Raw genomic sequence first — 22,580 nt, 5'->3', positions numbered from 1 at the left:
TTTTTCCCCAAGTCTAGCCCCATTAGGTCACCTAGGACATCAATTTTTCGGGTATTGACCCAAGGAAAAAATTCGATCTCCTATAGGCTACTGCGCTGGTGGGTCTCCTACATCTCATCCAAATTTGAGGCAATTCTAATGGTGCAATCTTTTGGAATCTCAAGTCGTAGCTTTAGGATCGAATTGTGCTTGGGCATCCCCAAGGCTAGACCCTAATAGGATCAATTCAACCTTTTGAAGAAAGTATTCTTGTTTGGTCCTTTCCCCTCACCTTGTCAAGAATAGGAACATCATTGGTTGCTACATTCCATCCCCGAACCTGGGCTGGGTCCACTTGGCCCTGTGTGGTCCCACTTCTCAATAAAGACTATTTGTCAAGGACCATTTGGGAATTCAAGTTTCTCAAGGATTATAGTGATTGAGAAACTTGTTCATAAGCCTATCATTTCTCACCCAATCCTCCAATCCTCACCCCTTATCCCTGGTGGACCAAGTCCCTTGCTTAAAGGGCAAACAAGCTCCATTCTCCACTCCATCCTTGGGAAAGGGTTTTCATGGTCACTTCTCACCTATCCATTGACATATACTTTACAAGTGAATCCCTACACTATCGGGACTCCTCCCATCGGTGAAAGTCCGTAAAAAGAAGGGAGACTTAGCTGTGGTGACAGTGGGCTAAGCCTCCACAGTTGCCCTTAACCTAGCAGTTGCCCAGTTAGGAACCCCTTTAGGTCCTCTGCTGGTTTGAATGGTAACATTTCTAGCACCGTTCCCGAGGACGAGACATGTGTTTTGTTCCTCAAACGACATACGACATATCGTTATTGGTGATTCCATTGGAAGAACGAAGCGCTAGTTCTTCATTGAACTTTAAAGTCGATGGTTGTAGTGTGAAGCAAGCATTTTTCTAGGCATCTTCAATTTCACTATGGCGACTCCTACATATGTTTCATGTATACCTCAAATAGTTTGCCGTTCTTTCGTAAATTTCCCGCTTTGGACATGGCTAGTATCCCTGGACATCCTAATCTTGTCGAAGGAAGAATGCTACGTGGGATGCCCGTGTTTGATGGTAATACACTTGCCGCAATTGACCACGTAGAAAGATTTCATTCACATGTTTCAAAGGAGAAGGTTGTCCACTAAGGTGTCCTTATGTATTTCTTCATGGGATCTCTCGGTGGTCATAACTCATGGCAGCGTGATCATAAACCTAGAAGCATCTCATCTATAGAAGAGTTCGTTGATGGCTTTCTTACACATTTTCAAGTACACCCTGAATTAAGAATCCAAGAGGAAGCCTTCATCAAGCATCATCAAGACATTAAGAATCTAGGTAATGAGCAAGAAGATGAGTCCTCCTTGGGTCCACATAATGAAAATGATGATTTTGAGGACACATGTGCTGGGAAGGGTGAATTTATGGAAAGAGAAATTGAGACCAACCTTACCTTTCTCAAGGATATTACTCTCGATGAAACCTCTTTTGAAAACCTGGAGAGAGATGATCCCATTAACCCCTTGGAATATGACAATTGAAGATTATTTCCACATTGAAAAGGAGAAATGGGAAATTGTTGATGCTCAATTTGATTGTGCTCCCATTTACGACACCAACAAGGAGGATGAGGATGAAATTGAGCTTCCTTTCCCCTCAGGCACTACTTATGATAACATAACCATTGATACCCTTGGGAAGGAGAGTCTTCATTTTCCTTGGCATAAAGAGGCGCTGTTGGAAGTGATCAACTTTCCTTTTAGAAGGGACCTAATCTTTGGTGCTAAGGACATTGATAGAGCTCCCACTTCCCTTGAGTATGATACTATGTTCAAATCACTTTAACGTTTAGATTATGATTTTTGGAAAGCGCATCTTGTTGAACACAATACTTATTTCTTCCTTTTTCCTATTAGTCATCATCTAGAGTCCTCATCAAGTGATTCCCTCACCCCTGGTAACATGATTTCAAGTAAATGTGAGCATTTCCCTCCTGATTATAGTGTCAAGGAAAATCCCTTCGTTGAATATAGGTCATGTAGTGAAGACCTACCACTTGATGTTTAGGCTCTCAAACCACCAAAAACCACCCTCCCTAGACTTTCCCTACAATCCCTTGTTTTTCTTCCTAGCCTTAAAAGCACTGAATTTAAGTAGAGAAATTTATGGAGGAGATTTAGAGATAATCACCAAATACTTGGACTAGTGCCTTGTCCTTTAGGCATATGGAGTTAAGGAAGCTCTAGAGAAGCCCAATTCATTTCTAAGGAGGTCAAAATTTGATGCCCTAGGTATCAAAATCCCAACATTTACGCACTCAATGAAAATGGAGTTTCTTGGGAGAGCTTTAGAAATATTCACCAATTGAAACATTCATTACATGTTATGCAAGAGTAACATTTGCAACATTCATATAGATAGCCTTCAACATTTATTTTCAAGAAATTAGGGGACAAACTAGCATAATCTAGAAGCAGTAGCTCCATACATTAGAAATTCAAAATGATGACATTCAACATGGATCACTTACAATATAGCATGCAATATATCCATCCATTTGCCAAAGAATAGCTCCAAAGACTATCCAAATTTAGCTTACATACATCAAAATGCATTTCAAGAATCTCCAATATCCACAAAGAAACACATGCGAGTTCCTCTAAGAGGTCCAAAATTTCCAAGTTTGATGATGAGAGAGATCAAATGAGGTCTCTGTAATATATGTGTTCAATGATGTGTAATTTTAGCTTGTTAGCCCCTCAACTAATAAAATAATGGGCAAATATTAGGTAAGGTCACAAGGCGACCTTATAGCCAATGTGAAAACATAATAATTAACCCATAGGAGGGCATAAATGTTGATGCATGCATGTGTAGGCCTCCTTTAGGCAAGCGTTGGGCTCCTCTAGTGCTAAAATCAGTGTAGAGAGCTCCAAAACTCAAGGTCTAGGGGTTGGCCCCTTAACTTCCATGCAGTTGATCTTGTGGAACCCAATTTTAGGTTTGGGGCACAAAACTTGGTCTCATGGGTCTCCTGATGGTGAAATACCCTGGCTCTGCTCCAATATTGAAGGCTTTGAGGATGGTGTTATCCCTCCCATTTATCAATGGGTGAGACAAACCTCATTTGGGCCTCGGATCCGCTGTCAAACCATGTGATCATTGCTAACCCAACTAGGGCATGCTGGTCCAAGTGCATCATCTCGTGAATAAATGGGGCAAAGTGCAAGCTTGCCGAGGTGTTGAGGGTGCCCACGGATATGAATGATTCTCTACAAGTGACAAGAGTCCCATGGCTCTTAATGCTTCACCTGAAGGGTGTCATATGCTCCTCTAGTGGGCTTGGGTTCTAGTTAAGTTACCCAACCCATGATGAAAACCACCTTCCAATCACACAGAATATTCAATGCTGCATATTTACCATTAGGTACAATACTCATTAGTGCATATAAGTAGACCAAGCTTGTTAATCAAGGGAAAAATGACACTTCATTACAAGGCTTCCCTTCCAAATTTGGGGCTTTGATTATGTAATAGTGTTACCTCGCTAGGTAGGAGTGGCTAATGGACAACCCTATTAGGTGTTCCCAACACCTAAGCGGAATGACAATGCCTTAGTACATCCTTCAATCTATTGGTATCATGTGAATAATGAAGGAATAGAGGGGAAAAGCATCTTAGGGCCAAATGCCATGGTCAAAGGGGTAACAATGATGACGAATTCCACATTCCGGGCGTACATATGTCAGGAGGGAACAATCGTGGATGCATGAGTTACCCCAACCTTGGTTTTTCAACCCCCCTTATTGCCTTTTGCTTTTTCTTAAGTTTTCTTTGTATTACTGCTTGAAGCTCTAGGAAAAGAGAACATGCTTTGAATGATGTGTAGCAATGGTTACCCTCTTGGTGGTGCCACAGTTCATTGCTCACCACGGGTAGAGACATGCAAGGGTTCCTTTACATAATGTGGTAGGGCAACATTGGTCCTCGGAACCAAGTGATGGCCATAACGATAAAGGGTAGAACACATGCTTGGCTTTTGGCCATGTGCTAATGGTAATGTCCTAACCATGATTTGCATTTTAAGCTTTTCTTTCTTTTGTTTCTTGCTTGTGGCCATGATATGGTGTTTCTTTTTATTTTTGCTGCATCAACCTCTCAGGGAAAAATTTCTAGGCTCAACCTAAATATGTGAAAAGGGGGAGGGGGTGTGCTAAATCCTAGTGGACCCGGAGATGGGAGGTGAAGTATAGGCCTCATAATGTACGAAGGGAAGTGATTAGTATGGAATGGGGAAAAGGGGACCATGCTATCTCAGTCAGGATTTCCCACGTAGTGCCCTTCCTTGAGCCATGGGCCGTTAAGGGAGGTCACACTGGACTAGGATTGTAGATTAACCCCCAATTTAAGGTGGGGGAACAAGACCACGATTAAAATCCTTCTTCCAAGTCACCCCATAATCCATTCCAAATGCATGAATGAAAAACAAGCATAAGCACCCGATTGCATAATGAATAAATTACCTTTTGGGTCGATTTGCCCACCTTCCAACATGTGCTCTTAACAAATGGGTGATAAAACATACAACTCATGCAGGTGGCAGAGATAAGAATGACATGTCACATTGACTACTCGGTGGCTATCAGGGGCTACCGGTTAGAAGAGATGACGAGGAGAAAAATTCTCCTAGGGGGTCACCCACTTTAGGTGGGTAATAGTCTTATAAAATGTGTAGAGTATATTAGCCACAATATGGGTTAAATGTATATGTAATAGTGGTTAGCCTAACAAAGGGGCCACGTGTCAAATATAGTCATATTTGCCATCGTGAAGGGGCCCTATTGGTATAGATAGAGCTCATGTAATCATTATTGAGGAACAGACCGGTTCGATACCGAACCGACCAGTTTAGGACCGGTTATGTGCGGTTTGTACCTATGCAAGCAATCTTAAAAGATTTGCCTTTTTTTAATTTTTTAATTTGGTTGGCCCACTATTAATTCTCCCCTAGGCTAGCCTATGGCCCTGATATTGCTATGTAATTCATGGTAATGTTAATTCATCCTTTTAGTTAAATTTTTAACATTACCATGAAATGACTTGGGATGTTTGAGAGTGGTTCTAACCTCATTCAATTTCATATGGAGAAAGTAGAATTTTAGATTTCACTCAAAATCTAGTAGGCTTAACAGTTTTTCAGGATTTCAAGATTGGGGGGGGGGGGGGTTTGCAACGTTACCATTGGATTTTGTCATGTACGAGGGTATGGAACTACTATTTAGTAAAGATCACCAAGCCCTCTATGTACTTTGATGTTAGTGGCATTGGGTGTCGAACTCCTCTATCATAACTCTACTAAAAATGTACCCATCACTCAAACAAAATCTTGACTTAACATGCTACGTTTATTCTATTCGAGGGTTATATTGCTGACAAAGATGCCAATATAGGCAATGAGTTTTGATGATATGTAGGTATTTGTTGTAGCATGATTTTTTTCGGATGCTAGAGGCCAACTAGAGCCTATTTGTTGATGTATTTTCTGTTTGGAGATGGATTAAATTCGATGCTATTTTGGTTATGTGCACCCTTATATGCTACATAAATGATAACTTTGGCTTATTTGTGTATTAATCATTTCGATTCATATGGATGCACATGTATATATATGTTTTTCTTTAAAATTTGAATATTTAATGTGGTTTTGGTCAACTGGTTTTTTCACTGGTTCTGACCGGTTCCCAGTCCACAATGTTTTCTGGTTTTGTCATAGGTTCAGTTCTGATAACATTGACTCTAATTTATTGTGCTATCTTAAGCATTTGGTTCATAACACCTGAGATAATTGAAATTCTTAGCAATCTTGAATTTAGTTTTCAAAAAGAGAGATATGTGGTTTTTCTAGTTTGGGGCATGTGGTCTTGTAAAAGGTGTAGGGTATGTTAGCCACCATCTTGACCATTGAAGCTTATTCTTTGATTTTGGTTACTAAATATTTCACACATGTTTTCCATGCCCGTGATTACCAACAAAATGCCAGCAATCTGTTGCCACGGAATGGATGCTTGTAACTACAAACAAAATGCTTGCAATCTATTTCCGTAATTCCATTTTTGTAAGTGAGCAAGACAATGGATAAATTTGCAATTTGAAATTTGTGTCTGTTAGATTTTGGAACCTGCGTATTGCTCTACTAGCTCGGATCTCTACTGTGCATCTCTCAAATTTTCCGTACTTGTAAGGTGTTGCCACATCATCAGCTTCTCTACCATGTCATCTTCCCCATGTGGTGGTTCTCTAAAGCTCTAGTTGATCTTTGAAATTTGACTCATGGGTATTGTTTGTCTCATTGTGTTGATTGCATATTGCATTTCTGATTCTTTCCAATGCTTCACCTGTTTTGCCACCTAAAAATCTGCTATGACCTGTTGACTAAGTTTGACCAACTTGTAAGTTGTAACAAGCCACTTCCACCTATGATTCGAAAAGTGGCATGTGGCATGGACTCCTCTCATCAAGATGAATGATCTGAGAGCAACATGATTGTTTGACCACCCCGAGCACTTTAGATTGGGAACCATGGACTATGTTGGGAAACGTGAAAAGGTTTTAAATGAGATTGCCATGCTTTGAGAGATATTTGAGGAATACTACACTAAATTCAAGGCCACCTACAAACTCTATAGACCATAACCACGTGGAATGAACTAAATTCAAGGCCACCTACAAACTCTATAGACCATAACCACGTGGAATGACATAGGTGAATCGTGATGCGGGCTGGACTAAGTAATAGACTGGTGATCATCCTTACAAATGCAGGCTCCCATAAAACCGTAAGTTCTCAAGTAAGTTCACTTGACCTCCTCAAATCCTATACAGGATGAGAGTAACCCGAAGTGAAACTTCAAGGGACCAGCCATGGTCTAACCAAGAAAACAAGATACAGCTGGAAAAGACAAAGGTCTATGATACCTAACACAGGTCCTCACATGGTCATTACATCTCTTTTGAGTTGTGACCTTTGGCTTATAGTGGTGGTGATACATATTGCAAACTGTTCATATGTACCCCTGCTGACATGAGGGGTAACAGGTCCAAATTAATCTTTTCGGGTCAATCGGTCCGGTTCTGATAACATCGCTGACGATGCTGTTATCTTTTTCGATCAAGCAAATAAGGGGAATCAATTTTTTTCATTATGCTGATTACTCTCATGATCTCATGAGATACATTTATTTTTGCTTTGATGTGATTTTGTATCATCATGTAAGTACTTATTACTCAGGTCAACTAGCATAATTCAATATCGATATCTGATGTAGCTCTTGATGTTTATACGTCTTATATATCAATTTTATTTTCAGAGTTATGTGGCAATGTGTTTGTTGTGTTGATGTTGCTTTAGAAGTTTAACAAATTGAAAAAAATGATTTTCTTTGTATTTTTTTAAAGTTTCTCGATAATTTTCGATATTTTTTATTTTTTTTTATTTTTTCCCCGATATTCCTGCTAAGTTAAATTCCAGACCTCGACGTTAAATTGCCAATAGCAATAAATGTAACGTTAATTTGTAGCATTGTGTATTGGACTCTGTGAGAGTTACATGCGATAGATACTAGATAGATATCTCTTTGCCATTATGGTTCCATAGCCCAGGTTTGGGGTGGCATCTATAACAGACATCTTCAGTTGGGTTATGAATTACTCTTTTGCATCCGAACTGCTCGGACAGCCTGGCTAGCACATGTTATCCAGCTCAGATGCCTATGGTTGAGTGTTGAATTACTTATTTGCAGCCAGTTTGGTGATCAATTTCCAGGAAAAGATAAGTGTTAAGTATTTACTCATGTTACTAGTTATTTATTTGTGTTATGTATTTTATTAGTAATCTGAGTGCAATTTCAGTTGGGATGAATGTATATGAAATTGGATATAAAATCTGTGATATTTAATGATTAATCTCTGAGAAGAAATTGTGCATTTGTTTTTGGAAATTGCTGGAAATGTGGAGGACTTGGAGTGCTAAAGATTTGATGGGAGTCTCAGTCCCATTCTTCTTGATTTTGTTTAGTTTTTATTCTTGCCCACAAATTTCCTTAAATTCTATTGTTACGTGAATACTGGTTATGGAAAGGGAGAATGGTAGACTTCTGTTTTATAATTGGGTATGAATGGCTTTTTGAATTCTCAATGTGATTGAAGATGGGCGTTTTATAATTATTTATGTTTTCTTTCTTTATATGTTTTAAATCTGCTTTTTGCAGTGAATTGTGTCTTAGTGTGCATTAGCATTTGATGAATTGCCTTTCATAGGCAAAAGTCTGCTCACTGTTGGCAAATTTGAGTTGGTAGTGGAGGAAAAAATGTAAATGGGTTCCCTGATGGCCAAGAAGGAGGATCTGGGCATGCTGCGTGTATAACTATATTAGAGAATAGCCGGGAAGAACATGAAAACATTGAAGAGAGGGGGGACTACAGTTAATTGTAGTCACTTTGAAATTTAGCAATGTTGTTGTTCACAGTGATGTCCCTGATACTGGGCCCTATTAAATTATCTGAAGAGTGCCTATGGTTGAGAGGATGTGGTTGCACTAACCAGGGGATTGTAATGAAATCCCACAACAACTCTCCTGCTATTAAAGGTAGGAATATTTGTGGAGGAGGGGAACTTTTTTGATGGTTTGTCCTGTGTGGCTTGGAATTAAGTTGGGAAGGATCATCGTAGTTCTACAGTGAAGTCTGGAACTGAAGTGATGTGAAGAACATTAGGGAACACATATGAAGTTTCAATGCCCAATGGGTTTACTATTGTCCTACTTTTCCAAGCATCTTTGCTCCTCACTGCAACACATCTTGGAACCCTAGAAGAAAATCCTCAACTAATTGTCCATGTAGGAATCCCAGCCTCAGAACTAGTGAACAAAATATGACAGTTATTGATTATTACAAACCTTTGATACTGCTTGGTGTGAACTGCTGTAGGATAATTGGACTCGTGTTGATAATGACATGGTTGTAGATTAAGATAGTGAATGTGATTGTGGTTATATTGAGCACACCTCGTCTTTATATTGTACTGGATGGGTGGAGTTCCAGAATGGTCCACATCAGTGTTGCGAACATTTCGATAACATCCCGATTTTATCTCGAAATCAAGATTTTTTGGCCTAGCTGCCGATATTTTGACAGTATCTTGATTTTGCCGATGTTTACCGATTTTTAGCGATATTTTCTTGATCTTTACGATTTTTGTTTTTCCATACCCTTGCCGATATTATCCCGATGCTGCTGTTTGCAACATTGGTCCACATAGACTCTTGTTCAGCCAAATAATGATCATTCAATAAAAAATAATTGTGTTCATAAGAATTTTTTTGTTTGCTAGTTATTCTTTTAATATTTGTAAAACATGGAAACACTAGCAAGGTGCATTTGTTTTAACTGGCGTATATGGTTTTGTTTTTACTGTATGTGGTAAAGCTAGCAGATTTGTTGAACAATGGGTTTGGATGATGGTACTTTCTAAGTCACTAAATGACCATCTCACTGTTTACTGTTGATTTATGCAGGTTGCATTCGTGTGTCCTCAGATACAAAAATGTTGCTTAACAAAGAGTTTGACCTTGTATCAAGGGAGCTCAATGTTGTATCCGCGGTATGAGCATTATTGATGCTTTGTAGTTTTTCGGAAGTCATATATGATCTCATATCATAAAAAATATGAGATGGGTTATATCATAATTAGTGATCTAACTTGTGTTCATTTGCTTGCATTATTATGATTAACCTTTTCCAATTGGCTTCGAGATGCAGATTCCAGAGCATTCTTATGCTGGTTCTATTCTAAAGAATGTTGTGTTTGGAATCTTTGACGACTAAGGGAATCTTGATTCTGTGAGAATAATGTAGAAATAGAATTAGTTATGAATTGGTTGAACAGAATTAGTTATGAATTAGTTAGGAATTGGTTGCCAGAATTAGTTGAGAGATTCATGTATAAATGTGATGTAATTGAGCAAATGAATTAATGAAATTTGTGTGAGCTTTGTCTCACTTTTGCTGGTGTGTCTGTTTTGTTATAGTTTGTAATTTGGTATCAGAGCCAAACTGGAGCATTTGTTTGTGCGTCTTCAGTTTGCGACTTTGGGTTTGCAACTTTGCAGTTGCAGTTGCAGTCAGTATACTGTTTGACAGTGTTTGAGGGCCGAGGCAGTGGGCAGTGTGCCGAGGATTGCCGCGTGAGGACTGAGACGATTGCCGCGTGACGACGAGGATTGCCGCGTGAGGACTGAGTCGATTGCCGCGTGAGGACTGAGTCCTTGAGGGGGTTTGAAATCTGATTGACAATTTTCTATTTAATTACCTGTGTGGTCAATCGTAGTTTTTCATTTCTTGCTTGCAGATTAGCACATTGTGAAAGGCCGCGAGCCTGTTATGTTTTTGGAATGATAACCGTTTATATTTCAAAGAACTGCGGCTATACAGTCTTGTTGATTTAAGAATTTCCGGTCTCTTGGTGGCGCCGCCCGGACAGAGGGTTGAACTGAAACCTCAATGGAAGTTTGGAATTTTGTTGAAATTTGAATTGTGTTGAATATTGTCTATTATAACTTGTAGAAATTGTGCACACAGAGTTTATCAAATATTGTAATTGTTCTCTTCGTCACGTAGTTAACGTTAAGGCTGCTGTGTGCTGCGGTTCTTGTGGCTGCTGTGTGCTGCGGTGTCGAGTTAACGTTAAAGGGCCGGTGGTTTTGGTTTCATGGCGATTACTGCGAACCAGTCACGGCGACGGTGACACGCTCTGCGCCTCTCTCCTCTTCGTGGGCAGTAAGATTCTGCCATTAGAGTGTGCGCATATTGCACTATTTTTTTTTTCTGAGTGTGAAGTGTATACGCAGAGTGTTAGTTACTACATTACTCAGGCAGTGAGGCTTTGTGATTTTTGTTTGAATTTGGTCATTGGTGGAGAAATGGCTAATCCTCTTGCAGATTCATATTTAAATGAGTCTTCAAAACTTGACGGAGAAAACTATGTAAATTGGAAATTTAAGATCATCACAGTACTGGAGGCATACAATCTCTGGCCAATTGTAAAAGGTGACGAGACCAAGCCTCAACCTCCTACTAACACTCAAGATTGGGAGAAGCGTGAAGTGAAAGCAAGGGTGCTGCTACGTATGTCAGTGAAGGACAATATTATTCCTCACATTCGGGACTGTGAAACTTCGAAGGCGACATGGGACACTCTCAAAGGTTTGTATGAGACTTCTAATGAAAACCGTATTTTATTTTTAAAAACAAAGCTGCTATCTATCAAAATGGATACCAATGAAAGCATTAGCAACTTTGTTTCTCGAATTAAAGACTTTAGTGATAAGCTTGGTGATATTGGTGAAAAGGTTTCTAGTACAGACTTGGTAACTGTTACGTTAAAGGGGTTAGTCCCAGACTATAAAGTCTTTATTTCAGCTCTCTCAGTTAGACCGACACCCCCTACATTTGAAGAATTGGCTGGAATTCTTCTTCAAGAAGAAGAGCGCATGAAAACTTTTGAACTGGAGTCAAATAGTTCTGATTTGGCTTTGACTGCAAGAGGCCAAAAATCATTCCGAGGGAGACCATGGGACAGAAACAGAGGCCGTTTTCAAGCAAAGCAGAAAGGTATGGCACCTCCTGATTCTTATGTTAAAAGGAACATTGTATGTCATTATTGTGGAAAATCTGGACATCTGGCAAAAGATTGCTATAGGAGAAAGAATAATGAATCAAATCAAAGACATAGCAGGCATAATGGAAATTACACAAACAAAGACACCTCAGTGAATGATGGATTTAAAAATCTTAAGTTATTTCTTTCTGATGCTGCATTGTCTGCTGAAACTGATGATGAGAATACTTGGTTTATAGATTCTGGTGCATCGGCACACATGACTTGTAATAAAGAATGGTATGATAAATATTATGAGAAATCTGATGGTACACACATTTATCTAGGAGATGATAGGTCACTTAAAGTTCAAGGCTATGGCATAATAAATGTGTACTTACCTAATGGACAAATGCGACAGATTCATAATGTGATGTATGTCCCTGCTCTTAAAAAGAATTTGCTATCTGTTTCCGCTATCACTGATAATCATTTAAAAGTAGAATTTGGTAAATTGGGGTGTATAGTGAAAGATGTTCAGGACCACTACAAGGTTGTTTCTACAGGTACCAGGGTTGAAGGATTATACAGATTGGATGTGATAGTCAAGCGCCATGTTGCATTGACATCCCAAGAGACATCAACAGCAGAATTATGGCATCACAGGTATGGGCACCTAAATTACAATGATTTATCGTTGTTACAAAGGAAATCAATGGTTGAAGGTCTTCCTGTTATGAAGTGTGAACATTTACCATGTGAAGCTTGTGCACTTGGTAAGCAGCATAGAGAAGAGTTTCCTGTTCATACTGAGAAACGGAAGTATGATATTCTTGAATTAATTCACACTGATGTATGCGGACCTATGCAAACTATGTCTCTTGGTGGTGCTTCATACTTTGTTATTTTTATTGATGATAGATCTAGATATACCTGGGTCTATTTTGTTAGAAGGAAAAGTGACATATTTGAGTATTTTAAAGAGTTTCGAAATATGGTTGAAAAACAAACAGGAAAGTGCATCAAAATACTCAGATCTGATCAAGGGGGTGAATATAAATCAAAAGCATTTAACACCTATTGTAAATCTAATGGAATTCAACAACAGTTCACAGTGCCACATACCCCTCAGCAAAATGGTGTTGTTGAGCGATGGAATAGAACCTTGGTGGAATCTGCTTGTAGTATGCTGCAAGGTAAGAACATCTCTAATGGTTTCTGGGCAGAAGCCATTAACACTGCTGTTTATCTGAAGAATCGATGTCCCACTAAGAAATTAGTTTTTCAAACTCCTTTTGAGGTTCTTTATGGTTATAAACCTGATGTGAGTCATTTCAAAGTCTTTGGATGTACTGCTTTTGCTCATATTCCTGAAGCTAACAGAAGAAAACTTGATGCCAAGTCCATCAAGTGTATTTTCATTGGATATTGTACGGATCAGAAAGCCTATAAATTGTTTGATCCAAGTTCCCATAAACTATTTGCAAGTCGTGATGTATTGTTTCATGAGCAGACTGATAAAAGTAACACAAAGAATGATACATGCCATATTTCTAATGATGCACATCTCAAGCTTGATACTTTGATTAAGCAGGAACAGGAACAGGTCCAGGTACAGGTACAGGATCAGGATGATCGCAACAGTATGAGCACATCTAGCAGCAGGTCCAGGTACAGGTACAGGATCAGGATGATCGCAAGAGTATGAGCACATCTAGCAGCAGTGAGTCATCACAAGGAGGTGATACACCTCAAAGCCAACGAATCATGGATGGAACACCCACACCAAGAAGGTCATCCCGACAGACTCGGCTTCCTGAAAGGTATAAAGACTATGCCTTAATGTCTAATATAATGAATGTTGAAGAACCAATTGATTATGAGCAGGCTAAACAACATGAACCATGGATTAATGCTATGAATGATGAGTATGCTTCTATTATGAAAAATCAAACATGGGAATTAGTGGAACTTCCTGAAAATAAAGTTCCAATTGGAAGCAAATGGTTGTATAAAACAAAATTTAAAGCAGATGGTACAATTGATAAATTTAAGGCAAGATTAATAGCAAAAGGATATGCTCAACAGGAGGGCATTGACTATGAAGACACTTTTGCACCAGTAGCTAAGTTGAATACAATTAGATTACTGATTGCCTTAGCCACAAAACATAATTGGAATATACATCAAATGGATGTCAAATCTGCTTTTCTAAATGGTGATTTACAAGAAGAAGTTTATTTGGTTCAACCTGAAGGGTTTGTCAAACAGGGACAGGAGCATCTGGTTTGCAGGTTAAGAAAGGCCTTGTATGGTTTGAAACAGGCACCAAGATCATGGTATGTAAAGATTGATACTTTCTTTCTTCAGAATGGGTTTGTGAAAAGCAAAAATGATCCTAACTTGTATGTTAAGAAAGATGAAAAAGGACATGTTGCTTTAATATCTTTATATGTGGATGATCTCATTATAACAGGAAGTGCTCACAAGTTAATTGAAGAAATTAAAGTTCAGTTGTCACAGGTTTTTGAAATGAAAGATTTGGGCGAAATGCATTACTGTTTAGGCATTGAGGTATGGAGAGAAACTGGTAAAACATTGATCACTCAAAGCAAATATACAAAGGAGATTCTTAAAAAGTTCAATATGACAGATTGTAAAGCTATGTTAACTCCCTTAGAACAGAATGCAAATCTGTACAAAGAAGATGGTTCGAAAGAGGCAAATGGAACATTATATCGTCAGTTAGTGGGAAGTTTGAACTATCTCACCACTACCAGACCAGACATTGCATACTCAGTCAGTATCCTTAGTCAGTTCATGGCTAAGCCTTCAGGAAATCACTGGAATGCTGCAAAGAAAGTTCTCCGATACTTAAAGGGAACAGTGAATCTTGGTATTATGTATACTGATGTATCTGATGTTGTACTGACAGGTTTTTCTGATTCAGATTGGGCAGGAAATCCAGATGACAGACGATCTACCTCTGGCTATGCATTTCATATTGGATCAGGGGTCGTATCTTGGAGTAGTAAGAAACAGCCAACTGTTTCGCTATCTTCAACAGAATCTGAGTACAAAGCTTTGACCAATGCCACCTGTGAAGCTATTTGGTTGCGGAGAATTCTTGAGGATCTTGAAGAAGTGCAAAGTGGTGCAACATGTATCAATTGTGATAATCATAGTGCTATCAAATTAGCACATAATCCAGTTTACCATGCTAGAACAAAACACGTTGAGTTACAGTACCACTTTGTATGTGAGAAAATTATGTCAAAAGAAATTGGATTGATATTTTGTAACACCAAGGATAATGTGGCTGATATATTTACTAAGCCCCTTGGTAAAATCAAATTTGAAGTTTTTAGAAGTCAGTTAGGTATTGTAGAAAATCCATTTCTCCATTAAGGGAGGATGTGAGAATAATGTAGAAATAGAATTAGTTATGAATTGGTTGAACAGAATTAGTTATGAATTAGTTAGGAATTGGTTGCCAGAATTAGTTGAGAGGTTCATGTATAAATGTGATGTAATTGAGCAAATGAATTAATGAAATTTGTGTGAGCTTTGTCTCACTTTTGCTGGTGTGTCTGTTTTTTTATAGTTTGTAATTGATTCCAAAATGGATGGTTTCCAGGATACGTTGACAGTTGATTTGTGTACTCTGAGTTCTGTTCAATACAAATTCAGTCAGGGAAAGTGTACGGTGCCCAAAATTATGCTTCCAGAAGACATTAGACTGTTGCAATTTAAAGCTTTCCATTCCTGGCATACTGAGCTCTTTGTGCATATTAAGGTAAGAACTGTTATATCTGATTAATAAGGGTTCAACCTATAACTCTCCACAATGTGTTGTGATTTAGCAGTTCCTACATGTTTTGATTTTCATTTCATTATATGAGATTCACATGCAGGGATATTATTATGCTATTTGACAAGTACAATTCTTGTATCTTCTAGGTTGATATTCTTCCAAATCCACGGCTGGAGCTTGTTAGTGTTCCGGATCAAACTTTCGATGATGGAGCAATCTGTCATGCTTACGATGAGAGCACAGCAAGTCAATCACAAATAAGTAATCAAACTATGGTGAACGAAGTTAGATTGTACATTGAGACTTTTATGAGTGAGATGACGGTGAGTGATTTTTCTTTCTCTAGGTACTAAAGTTTTGAATTGTTTGGGCTTATGGTTGTATACCAATTTTCATAACCAGCAAATGCTACAGTAAATATTGCATTCAATAAAAGTGCGTCCATGCAGATGTACAGATAACATTATCATTGAAAAAAACTTGGAAAAACTTATTTTTACCAAGCCGAGTTGGAATGGGATGCCCTAACAGATAAAGATAATTTCTAGATGATCTTTTGTTGTTGTGCTTTGTATTCATTGGTGTAGAGGCTATGAAATTCTTAGGGTATGTATTTTGTGATGAACATTTAAAAAATGATTCTAATCTTCCAAATGAATTCTAGAGTTGTCAATTAATACCCAAAGTGTGTGAGGTGTTGCGAAGGTCCTGATGAGATGCTAAGGTGGTAGCACGCAGAACAAGTGTTCCCTATAACCTTAACATGAGTCCTCACTTTTTAAGCCAATTCCTACAAAGCCAACAAAGACTTCCCTACACTAAATACCCTAGGGGGGGAGGAGCCGAGAAGGCTTTATGGTATCTTGAAGGAAGCACATGAGTCGGTGAAGGAGAGTAGACCACCAGGGAAAGGTCGCATGGTTCGGGTTTGAATTCAGATTCGACAATGATTAAGTTTAATTCAATTTGAATTTTTTAATAAGGTTCAAATGAGGTTCGCCAATAAGTTAGAATATATATATATATATATATATATATATATATATATATTTTTTTAATTTTATTTTGTTTTATGTTATTTTTTATATAAACTTATTTTAAGTTTTATATAATTACTTTTCAATATATGTAATTTTAACTTTTACATCCTCCAATAATGATTATAGTAAACTATATTTTAATAATAAATTTCTATATATAAATTTAAAATTCAAATACACGCGTGTAAAAAATTAAACCTGTTTTGCTGTCTATTTTTCACGCGACCAGGCGATTGAGTGTTGTAAAAATTAAACCTAAGTCGTTATCTATCTTTCATGCGACAAGGTGATGGAGCATTGGTTATCTGCTAAGTCCATAAACCGACGAAGTTCTGTTCACTGTGTAGCAGAGTGTTGACACCTGTGCAACGAAGATTTTAGCCAAGCGGAATAAGTCAGCACTGAATGACATTTCAACTATGCGGTGACATGAATTGATAAGTCAGCATTTGAGCTTTGTGGTGACATGAATTGATCAAGGAGATGTGGCCAGCTGAGAGGATTGATCAAGATTACCCTTTTTTACTTAATTAAAACCTGTAAAATTGGAAAGCGAACATCATGACCAACGAACCTCAAGGCGAACTTTATCGAACATGCAATATTTTTCGAATTTCGCCGAATTCCGAACCTGAAGGTTCAAATTTGGTGAACCTTGTGACTTAGGTGGCAAGAGAAGTGGATCGTAGGATGGTAACCAAGAGGTGAGCACATCCACTTCAAAGATGAAGTTGGAGTGGTGGGAAACAACGTAGTATGGCAAGGTTATTTATGAGCGGGAGTGGTAGCGGTGAGCGATATTTCAAAAGTTCCAGGTTTGGTAGTGAATTTTTATATAATATATATTTTGATGCATATATGTTAACAAAATCATGTAGAATGATGAATTAGATATAAAAAGCATAAAAACATAGATTGAACCATATAGTATCAATCATCTAAAAGTTATACTCCTCATCAACCACGTCCACAAGTTAGTAACATACAACATATTGAGTTTCATGATTCTTCAATCTTAAAGTTTCAAGCTTTCAAAATTTCATACATAACATTTATCATCATTGATCACCAAAATTATATAAAAATTCTAACATGAAATGAAATGTTATAAAATGAAATGAAACAAAACAATTTCCAACTTTCAAAAAGCATCATATTCATAATTCATTACCAATGAGTTATAATTGCCAACTTCGAACTTAAATTGTCATATATTGTTTACAAAAAATATTATAATAAATATGAAAGAGTCGACAATTATAAAAAGTTAAAAACTACTAGAAACTAGAAAAGACAAGTAAATCTATTATCTATTGCTAATGCTTGGGCCTCTTGCCGCCACGAGAATTGTCTAATTTCCAAGACTTGTCGGAAAATCAGGGTCTTTGTCATTAATATCACCCTCTAAGCATTAATATGCAGAGGTATCTTTGTAATTACCTTTGGATCTGTATAGGGATCTTTGTCATTAATATCACCCTCTACACATTAACATACGATTAAAAAACATAGCATGTCAAGTCAACATTTTGTTTGAGTGATGGGTACATTTTTAGTAGGGTCATGGTAGAGGAGTTCGACAACCAATGTCACTAACATCAAGGTACATAGAGGGATTGGTGCTCTTGATTAAATACTAGTTCAATACCTTAGTACATTACAAAATCCAATGGAAACATTGCAATCCCTCTAATCCTGAAATCCTGAAAAATTGATAAGTCTGTTGGATTTTGAATGAGATATAAAATTCTACTTTCTCCATATGAAATCCAATGAGGTCGGAACCACTCTTCATCCTTTTACTTTAATATTTTAACATTACCATGAATTGAATATCAATACTAGGACTTTAATATTCCAACATTACCATGAATCAAATATCAATACTAGGGCCATAGGTTTGATAATTTGGCTGCCCCACTCAAAAATTATTGTTTCTTTGAAAAAAATGCATTTGGAATCTTTTTACAAAAAAAAATTGCAAAAAGGGCTATGGAGCAAATTTTTTTTTGGGGAGCGCACTCCCGAAATTCACTCATTGTGGGAGCAATTCCAGGAGAGCGCTCCTGGGTCGCTCCCGAAGGGAGCACACTCTTGGAGCTGGTTTGAGGGGGGGAGCCGTTCCCCTATAACCTTGGCCTAGGGAGACACATTAAAAACCTTTTTGTCATATGACATTATGCGTTATATTAATGTCATGGAGGTAAAGTCACTTTATGAGGAGGTACTTTTAATTAAGTCAATTTATGTTTTAGTTGTGACTTATGGAGAGGAGGTACTTTTAATTAAGTGAATTTATGTTTTAATTGTGACTTAGGGAGAAAAAGTACAAAGTGCACTTTATAATATTAAAATGACTTTTATGTTTTAAAAGTCACTTTGTAAGAAAAAATGTGAACAATGTCAATAACGTGTTAAAGTGAGTAGGAGGTTCTTGAAATGAGGGGGACCACATGAGAGAGGGGGTCAGGAGAGGGATTGATCTCCACCCTGTTGATCTAATGAGCTAAGATTTAATCTCAGCCATTAGATCACTAGTGTCACGCCTCTACACCTGCGGTAGTCTTCCAACCGCTTATAGCGAGGTGCGGCACCACCGAATGCTTTCTTTTCACCAATACTAACATTCATGGACTACGCCTAATTCACTTGTCCTTACTTAGTTTGTGTTTCGCAACCAAGTAAACTTTTATTTAACCTTTATACCAATGAACACCCATACTCATTCATTATCCACAGCAATTATAAAAGACAATAACAATTGCACAGTATAAAGGGGAGGGGAAACTCCCGAATAAGTCTGCCCGACAATATATTATAAGCAATCTTTCTTCATAATACAATCATACAAGTAATGCTTGGCAAGCTCCAAGCCAATACTTAGAATATTTTACAACATAGGCAAAATCAGCCTTTTACAATAACATGTGCACACCTTGTACAAAGGATGAGTGCCCACCCGGGTCACCAAGGCATCCTTGCCAAGCCCTACACAAATCTGCTCTTCGACCAAACACCGGGCACACCTTGCCCACGGCTTCACCCAACCTTCAAGTACGAATTACTTCTATGCGTTCTCCAAGTCTAGCGCATGAACTATGCGCTCAAGCCTTGTCTTTTTTGCGCACTCTAGAACTGCGCACTTCCTTAGAGTGAATGCTTGTCGAATGATTAAGTTTGGACTCCATCACAATACATGTTTATACCCATCTTTGTGCGTGGGTGGGCTGCCCAGCCGACCCCCCATACACCCCTATGCACACAACCGTTCAAGGCTTATTTCAAGTCGGCCTGCCCACCATGGTGTGTCGACCAACCCCTCATAACAATCCTCCAAACGTGAGTATAAATCATCGCACACTTTCAAGACTTGTCGTAATTTCATTGTTCACGGTTTCATCGCAAGCAGCTCGTAGAAACGTCGCACCGTCGTGTGCGCTCACCCGCCCGTCGTGCAGCTCGCGCCCACTTCGTGTGCCCGTGCCCGCCCGCGCGCCCGCTGACCGCCCGTGCGCCCGTCGTTCACCGCGCCCAACCGCGCCCGCGCTCGGGTAGAATTCGAGGACCTTACATCCTCCTCCACCTGAAATCGTTGTCGTCCTCAACAACATACCATCTCAGTAGCCATCCACCAAGATGATCACTATCCATGATGTCAACTCCTCCACATAAGGCAAACATCCCTGCAACATATGTAGAACTCCATCTCCATCATGTCTCACCTTAGTTACCAACTGCCACCAAGATAACCATACCAAGGTATACACCTCTACAGTATGTCCTCCATCAGATATCATCTTGATCCATGATCATCGACCCCTCTGCCACAATCTCCACTACAACATCTCGTGTCTACCTCATCATGTGTCACCATGTGAACCTCTGTCGTGATACTCCAAAAAAATGCTAACACATCTCTGCACACTTCGCGACCCCATGTTTGAACTAGTTGGGTAGCTAATCCAACTGTCACGCTCAAACCATGAGAGTGAACATCCTCATGCCATCATCACTTGTTCCTCAAACATCTGTCACATCCTTGACTCATCAAGAATCTATCTCCATAATCCATGCTCAGGTCCATGGAAACTCCATCCATCTGCAACATGTCATGATGCTTGATGCCAAGACATCCCTGCACCATCAACCATACCTGCTCCATATTTCTAAGGACTCACTGCCATGAGCAGCTAACAATGAGCCCCATCTTCTTCATCCATCTAAGAAGATGTAGAGGGGGTAGAGCCTGAAGGCTCTCCCTCAATAATCAATTCGATCCACCTATCAGGATCTTCAATCTCCATCCGTTGTAGATAAGCAACCCGGTCTTCCCCTTGGACATCTGGCCTCACATACACCTCCTCCTCATCATCATCATCATCTTCAACCAACTCTAGCCTTCTTGAAAAATCCAAGATGCTATCTGAAAGTGATCTAATGACCAATGACTGCTCGGTAAGCTTTGCCTCAACAGTAGACAATCGCTTACTCATGTCTCCCATTCTCTTCTCATCCTCCATTTGCATCACTCCCAATTTACAATCAGGCCTTGTCACACCAATGGTTAGAACACCAATGGGTACATCTTCCCTTCCATCATAAATGTAGAGCTTCTTCAAATGTGGAACAATCATAGCATCAAATTGTTTCATGAATTCCATCCCCAATAAAGCTTCATAGTCATCAATCCGCACTATAGTGAAGTCAACCTTCCCTGTCCATTCGCCAAGTGTAGTGTCCATCCTCTCAGCTATACCAAGAATCTCAATAGGAGGAGAATTCATTGTCTTCATCTGTGCCCTTGCCGGTACAAATTTCAGCCCAATCCTTCTCGCAGTATCTTCACCCATGAAGTTGTGAGAAGCCCCACTATCTACCATAGTGAGTACATCAGCACCTCCAACCTTCATTCGAACATACTCCAACTTGTTCCTCTCAGGATCCCTTCTAGAGATCACCTCCGTAGTAGCAAAAGCACCAAGTATCTGCATCATCCCCACAAAAGTATCTTCATTCTTCGCATCAGACTATGCAATAGAAGCCACCTTTGGTTTAGAAGGACAATTCTTCACCATGTGTGGTCCTGCACATATCCAACACTTCAAGGCTTTCTTCGTCTTCGAACCATCATCCGATTTCGAAGCATCATCCTTCTTCTTTTCTTTCGGTTTATCGGACTTCTTCTTCTCATCAAAAGTCTCATCATAATGCTCCACCAACCTATCAACAGCAGCAAAAGCTTCTTCAAGTGTTCTAATCTTCTGCCTCTTCACTTCATTGTGTGCCCAAGGCTTCAACCCAATAATGAAGTTGAACACCTTGTCCCTCTCTGCCATGTCAGGAAGTTCCAGAACTGCACTTGCAAACTCTCGCTGGTATGCTTGTAGGCTCCCGGTCTGCTTTATGTACTTAATCTTCGTCCTTGCTTCCCATGTTTCATCCTGAGGACTGAAATGGGTCTGCAAAGCCTTCCTCATGTCATCCCATGAAGTGATGTTAGCAGCACTGCCATTGGCAATCTGGTCCATCCTCCTTCGCCACCACATCTTAGCATCCTTGTTTAAGAACTGAGCAGCTACTTTGACCTTTGTCTCCTCATCAGATAGACCCAGTCGTTCCAAGTATTGCTCCATGTCCCATAGAAAGTTGCCAAGAGTCTTTGCATTCCTTGTGCCATCATAAGATTCCGGTTCTTTGACCTTCACATGAGGCACTCCTCCACCTGAGTTATGCCTCACGGCCTTCTTCAACACCGTGATCTCATCCCTGGCTTCATCAAGAAATTTGTTGGCTTCGTCAAGAGATTTCTTCAAGTTCACGATCTCTGCAAGACCCTGATCCCTTGCTTCTTCAACCTCCTTGACCCTTATTTCAAGTTGTGTACACATAAGATCAGTGTACTCATGCTATGTCCGGAGTTCATCAAAATCTTTCTTTATCTTTGAGTTGGCCTCTTGCTCCTTAGTGAGCAAGTCCATCTTCTTTTCCCAGGTATTTTCCATATCCTCCATCCTCAACAGCATCTTCTCCATAAGTACTATAGTAGCATCTTGTCCATGACTAGACCCAGCCTGA

At 39.1% G+C, this 22,580-nt stretch overlaps 1 protein-coding gene across 4 annotated transcripts in view; it reads left to right on the top strand.

Annotated features, from left to right (window-relative positions):
* Window positions 1–22,580, top strand: part of LOC149206589 (structural maintenance of chromosomes flexible hinge domain-containing protein GMI1-like) — a 220,269-nt gene that overhangs the window by 185,795 nt on the left and 11,894 nt on the right. For 2 of the 4 annotated variants that reach the window (XR_016251933.1, XM_089393746.1), the window contains one exon: window positions 9,571–9,656. Coding sequence is in view for 3 of the 4 variants with exons in the window: in XM_089393746.1 (XP_089249872.1) it covers window positions 9,571–9,656 (86 nt within the window). In the remaining variant the exon portion in view is untranslated. Of the gene's footprint in view, window positions 1–9,570; window positions 9,657–9,814; window positions 10,396–22,580 lie in introns of those variants that run through there. The other 2 variants (XM_089393747.1, XM_089393744.1) reach the window with 2 other exon arrangements.

Source organism: Pinus tabuliformis, chromosome 1_2 (assembly GCF_031772625.1).
Source record: "Pinus tabuliformis cultivar Carrire ecotype Pingquan chromosome 1_2, CPIR1, whole genome shotgun sequence".
Lineage (NCBI taxonomy): Eukaryota > Viridiplantae > Streptophyta > Pinopsida > Pinales > Pinaceae > Pinus > Pinus tabuliformis.
Note: the sequence above shows the minus strand (reverse complement) of the source record. Positions and strands in the feature narration are given on the sequence as shown.